Genomic DNA, 6,565 nt, shown 5'->3' on the forward strand with positions numbered 1-6,565 from the left:
GCATTCTGGGGCCTACAGCCTATGGTTAGGCTCTACCAGGTTCCAAGGATCGTAGGTCAAATAGAAGACATTGGAAAAAAAGATGTCGGTCGAGTGATGACTCCTACGGCCAGCCTTCTCCGCTGTCACATTATTCCCTCTATTTGTCCAGTTACTACTACTAGTACTAGGTATTTCATCAACGATCAGCGGAGCCTGGTAGAGGCTACACTATGGTACCCTTCGTTTGGATCTCGCTCTGGTGCCTTCGAATTCGGTGCCCGTTTTCGGCACCCTGTTTTCGGTTGAAGTTCTTCTATCCTCCGCCCACAGATGAACACTCCGAGTCTATGGTCTAAACTAATAACCAGCTCGGATCCTAATGTGACATATGAAGTACATATTAATGTCTTCATTTATTTTCCTCTACAGGTTCCACCACCCACACAGGAAACGGGCCGTGTGCATCCGGGACCACTTAAGTTATATCTATAGACAAAAATATCGTAGAATACTCCATCTGTAGGACACCAACATGGATTTCAATGACAGCATTACTAATATCACAAACAACATCACCGACTACAGCGCTGGGCTGATGGACTATATGTTAAAACAGACAGTGCCGGTAATAACGGTACTGGGAATATCGTACTTCCTGACGTTTGCTTCAAGTATCATTGGAAACATCCTGGTCATCTTAGTTGTTCTGAAAATACCGAGAATGCGAACCGTGACCAACTACTTCATCTTGAACCTGGCAGTGAGCGACATCCTTGTGGCCGTTCTCTGCATGCCGTTCACCTTAGTGGACAACATAATACGCGGTAAAGTTGCATTAATTATTGTTATATGTTACATCTATTCAAGATCGTAAGGCCTTCAGATACTTAGAGTTGCACTAACTGAATTTTTTGCCTGTTCATCTTAGAAAGTTGAAAGGTTTTACCTATAAGAGAAGCAATGAGAGGGAAGTTAGGTCCATAAAAATCTAAGAAAGGTGTAGGAAAAAAGATTTATCTGTCAGCATGGAACTCACCCATGAGGTGTGAAAAAGGAAAGGATGATTTCCTTTTGTGATAAAGTGGCAAAACATGTCCTTGCTGACGAAGTCCAGAGTGCTAATACATGTGAGAGGAGCTTAGTGGAGCACAGCTGTGGATATAGCCGTAGAGTAAAGCTAGGCCTGCCAAATTGATAGTTTGGGCTTGATGTACCTTGAATACGTTTTGGTTTGGTATGAGACACTCTTTTAAGTTCCAGTCACTAATATACACATTATCCTACGATCATAGTAGTTCAAAACCCACGTAAAAAGACATGACTCAGTACAATGAACCACAAAACGTACACGTGCTGCACAACACGATCATATAAAACGCAACACAGCAGAACATTAGTCATATTTGTGATTCACTCAATGTTTCTCAAGGAGCTCAAGTAACTTGCGAACATCTAAAATCATTGTGAATGTGTAGTGCAGTACAAAGACTTATTGATTTTTTCACAGGGTGGATATTTGGAGATGTTATGTGTAAGCTGTCTCCGGCTGTTCAAGTTGTGTCCGTGTCGGCGTCGCTATTCACGCTTGTCGGCATCGCTTTTGACAGGTAAGCAATGTGGGGGCAATGGTCCGTCTACTATGGTGGCATAACGCATGGTCGGCTCCTATAACCACCAAAGAAACTACTAAGCGAGCTAAGTAACGTCATTTGACTATATGATAATCCTCGTAAAATAGTTACTCAACTTATTCTGATTTAGTTCAACGCCTACTTGACAGTCGATTTCACTTATTTCTGAACAATTTTCGCACTAGAGAATCCCATTGTCTTATACCTCACTGACTTAGAATCAAGAACAACGTGCACGACATGTCATCCAATTTACCCTAAGATTAGAAATACTACATGTGTGACTGCAGATGTACATGAGCGATTGACGGCGATCACGCTGCAACCTTGCTGCGACATAGATTGGATTTTTTAACCATAGAATTCATAATTTGAATACCATGCCACATATCGCATGTTAAAGTATGACTAAAACGACAACGAAAGATACAAGACGTAAAATTACAACATTGATAACATTTTTAGCGCTCTGACAAATTACACTGTCGTGGGGCGGTCGTAGTGAAATCGTCTCCCTATGTGAATGGAAAAGTAACAGCTGCTTTGAATGTCGTTGTGTAACCAGGTTCTTCGCCATCGTTCATCCGACGAAACAAGCGATCAACATTCGCAGCACGCTGTACATCATCATCACAGTGTGGGCCTCAGCTATCTGCGTCATGATACCGCAGGTATTCCGTCGTATATTGATTACCTGGTATCGGCACAGTATTATGTATGAGAAATGTCGACTCTTGCGGCGTCGTGGGAAGTGCTCATATTTTAAGATGTAGTCACGACACAACAAAGTCGCATCTATATTCTGTGCAGCTAATCACATATACATTAAGTACAGTCTGTTGATTCAAATCACGTTATAGAAAAGAAATATAAAAAAAAAACAGTGACTTTGTTTAAATGTTTTGATCGGACAGATACAAACTTGGTTAAGAAAGTACAAAAATTGTATTGGAGAGAATATGTCTTTTCAATTCTCGGTTAACAAAACTCAATAGATAAAGGTGTCTTTTCAGGTCCTCCTCATAGAGGAACGCGCATACATCTACGAGGGAATTGTCGTCATGCACGTATGCGAGGAGACCGACAAGATGTGGCGAAAGGTCTACACCCTAGTACTGTTCGTCATCTGCTACATCGGACCACTGACCATCATCATGTACCTGTACGCCCGGATAGGCCACAAGGTTTGGTTCAAACCCTCTCCAGGAGGCGGCAAGGCATCAGTGGAGGCGAGGATGAATGAGATGAAGAAGAAGAAGCGGGTTATAAAAATGCTGTTGGCTGTAGTTGTTGTGTTTACGCTGTGTTGGCTGCCCTTACATTCCATCACGCTTCTTAACGACTACGGCCGTTTGAATCCCAACCAGCTCGATCTTGTTTACATTTACATCTACCCTATTGCCCATTGGCTGATATATCTAAATAGCTGCGTCAACCCTGTGATATATGGGTACTTCAACCGGAATTTCCGTGCAGGCTTTAAATCCCTGGTGCTAGGAAAGTCCGAGGGGCCCTTGGGAGATAATGTGATGACCCCAAATCATGCAGCTAATGGGGAGCAGACAACAAAACACATGCGCATGGTCGTGATTGGCTCCTCACGAAATATCAACCACACCGAGGTGTAGACTCTAGTTGGTATAAATTGGAGAAAATTCCTGACGGCAACTCTTTATAGAGAAAGAGCGCTGACGGAAAACCTTTCAGAAATGAAACGGTAAAGGTTAAATGACCAAATGCAATGCGTCGTACTGATTTAAGCCCCTTTGTGATATATTTAAAATCTAAAAAAATATCGAGAATAATGTTACACTTTATTACATAGTTTGCAATGTCAGCGTGAAATCAGAGCTACAAGAATTTAACAAAAGCGACCCCCTCTGTACGAAATTTATACCAAATCTAGAAAATAAAAGAACGAAAAGAGGCTACGAATTCGATTGAAATGAAATAACTCGAAACGACCATTCCGCTTTTGAATGGGGTTTCTCTTTATAATTTGGCCAGTGTAAATAATACTAGACGTTTCTGTGTTATGTACTAGTATTTGCAGGCCTTGACTGCAAAAAGCTGAAGTGATGTACCCTTGTTAAGTTGATAGAAAGACAACTAGCTGTTATAGGGAATGTAATGAAAATGCAGTTATGTATGTTGAAGAAAATGCCTGTACACATTTGAAATGTTGAATTTTATAATGAGTTCATGGTTAGCATTCCAAGCAAAATAGAGATGTTATTGTATTCTACAATACCAAATCGTGTAAGTGGTCAATATATAACCATTATACCATTATAGTTTAAATGATCGAATTTGTTTAGAGACAAATTGGCCTTAGCCTGACTAAATAGCGCTCCTAGCGGCCAATTTATTAACTCCAGCCAGCGAGACATTGTGTATTAAAACACAGGCTAAGATTTTCCTTAGGATATCTGAACATTGCTTAGGTGCTAAAGTTTCTATTGTGTTGTAATAAAAGTATGGGCAGGATTTCAGAACCAATGTAAGGATAAGCTACCATGTCTATAGTGAAATACAACAGCTTGTAGAAATAATCTCCGTAGAGCTTTTTCCGTGACAAGATTCAATAGAATATCCCGTAAACATTGGTTTCAACCTTTGTGATGAAGTTGCCATACGATCTTTCTGGTAGACGATATCCGTATGTTCCGATAGATGCTACACGAGCACTGTCAGGTATTTGTCATTCAATCAGTGGTACTTGAATGTCTTGTTAATAGTGCTGTTCATTTCATTGTAAAACGTATAGTTTTGTCGATTGAAATATCTTGTCTAAGGCATGTAAACGACCTTGAAAGGACGAGCGCAATATGATGAAGATGATGACAATATGGAGAAGCTCTGCTTTTTCCAACACAATGAGAATGTACTCTCTAAATGTTTGACTAGACTTCTCAACTAATTCGTGATCAGGATATAGTAGGATAACGTGTTGGAAAAAAATGACAGATGAACATATATATGACGGCCAGCATTTTTAACGATGTTATGAGCGTTACACCATTGATCACCATTATACCCAATGTTCACTTGTCATGATAGATACCATAAAGTGATAAACACAAAAACGGAAGAAATACGCCGTTGTCTGAATGCTATAGACTACACTATCGACGTAAACTGAAATCTGACGTAAATATGGACAGTAAAAAGTCACAGTTTCACTCGTATACAATTGTACAAGAATAGCTTACATGATGTATAAAGAGCTTTATTAGCTATTTCGTATCAGAACGTTGCAAAAAAGTGTCTTTATCACTACCAATATCATCAACCGACTGGTACTAGTGGCAATGATCGGAGGTAGCGGTGAAGATGACATGCTAAGATAGTGAGTTCTGTCTATCGTGGTGATTAACGACATGTTGTGTACGGAAATTGTGGACATGTGTGTTCTAATATCTCATGGGAATAAAATGTGGAATGGGAAAAAATGCTGTTGCTCTCGCCGTTTCTTTGCAGAAAAAGATAGAAATCATAACGCTGCGATTTTGAGTGTGATTGTTGTAGCATAAAGTAACATACGAGTACATGTATAGTAAGTAACGTCTAATATGCTTAAGCAATGGCAATGAAGATCATGCATATCGTGTAAATTGGAATGTACCAACGTGAAACTCACGGTTAATGGACTCTTGCCAACATATGCCAACACAAGCCAGAGAGTCTCTAGCACGTAACCTGTGTTCAATAACGTTGTTGTCATACAGCCAGGATAACATTGACTAGAACATCGACTATCAAGATATCCTGGTAATCCGTAGATGAAGGTAAGATGTCCAGCTGTAATACGATACGCCCAATAGCAACTACTCCAGCAACAGGATATCATGGTATTTGGAAACGGTCAGACGTTTCAGTCAGAATCCACTACCTTTCGTCAGTGAGACTAAAATTTAAATAGTCGATCTGGCTCAAACGTCTGACCGTTTCCAAAGTCATATCGAGATACAGATGAGTAATTGCCATTTGGTGCATCCTGCTATTATAAAGTGAAATGATTTAGGCTACTTGTTTTTCAATCTTTCCAATCTTTCTTGCGGAAAGTGAAAGTGAAGTCAGAATAATCAATGAGTTTCTACTTATCTTCTTCTAATTCTACCTCGGTGCAACAGCGCCACAAACATGTAGCTCTTAACATCAATACTGCATGCAGCCATTGAATTATTTCAATCAAAACGCGTTCGCCCTCTTTTGACGCGAAACTCATATGTAGAACTATATTGCACGACAATTGCACATGGTACAATGTATGGCACCAACTAATGCACAATGTACAAAATAAATGTATACATGTGAGCTTTAGATATATACAATCTGTCTGCAGTATCGAGTCCCTCGAAATCTGTTGTACTTGATTGGAGAAATATTACGTACAACAGCATATCTGGAACATTCCATTATTAAGTGAAATTCATCTTCCATATGCTGTTTTGATATTCAATTTATGGTTGCTGATTCTTATCTGAGTTATAGCTTTGTGAATTTCAAAGTTATTTATATCATAAGGTATGTTTCTTGTGATATAATATAGCTAACATAAGTTAAGTAAGTCAATATAGCTATGTGAGTTCTTGTTATTATGGGTCATACTGAAATACATCTTCTGTATATCAAATGATTCCACCAATCATCATCTGAACAATCAAAATGAAATGAATAACGTTAAGTCCAAAAAAAATTGCAGTATTGTATTGGGCCGTTAGAGGGATCTCCTGACCAACGATGTAACAATTACAACAAAACCAGCTTTGGATTCGATGCGAAAAAAACACCAACTGCTGAATTTACACGTGCCCAACACATGACTGGTCTCACCACTGTTGTTGTCATGGATTTAGTAGGTCTTTTTGTCTACATTCTACATTTTACATCCAGAATGAAATCTCCACGCGTTGCTCTGTAAATTCCAGGTTAAGTCCAGGTTACACATA

General features: G+C 39.5%; 1 protein-coding gene across 1 annotated transcript; it reads left to right on the plus strand.

Moving 5' to 3' along the window:
• The first annotated feature begins 420 nt into the window (after positions 1-420).
• LOC118411315 (neuropeptide FF receptor 2-like) lies at positions 421-5,053 on the plus strand. The gene is made up of 4 exons (XM_035813517.1): positions 421-806; positions 1,490-1,589; positions 2,179-2,284; positions 2,627-5,053. The coding sequence occupies exons 1-4, from the start codon at positions 515-517 to the stop codon at positions 3,239-3,241; spliced, it is 1,113 nt and encodes a 370-aa protein (XP_035669410.1). The 5' UTR covers positions 421-514; the 3' UTR covers positions 3,242-5,053.
• Positions 5,054-6,565: the final 1,512 nt, after the last annotated feature.

This window comes from Branchiostoma floridae, chromosome 3, assembly GCF_000003815.2.
Source record: "Branchiostoma floridae strain S238N-H82 chromosome 3, Bfl_VNyyK, whole genome shotgun sequence".
Lineage (NCBI taxonomy): Eukaryota > Metazoa > Chordata > Leptocardii > Amphioxiformes > Branchiostomatidae > Branchiostoma > Branchiostoma floridae.

Excerpts from the sequence above, each read along its gene's own strand:
- LOC118411315 (XM_035813517.1), top strand. The coding sequence starts at position 515 with ATGGATTTCAATGACAGCATTACTAATATCACAAACAACATCACCGAC. Across the intron at positions 1,590-2,178 it reads GTCGGCATCGCTTTTGACAG|GTTCTTCGCCATCGTTCATC; the intron begins GTAAGCAATGTG and ends TTGTGTAACCAG. Across the intron at positions 2,285-2,626 it reads TCTGCGTCATGATACCGCAG|GTCCTCCTCATAGAGGAACG; the intron begins GTATTCCGTCGT and ends GTGTCTTTTCAG.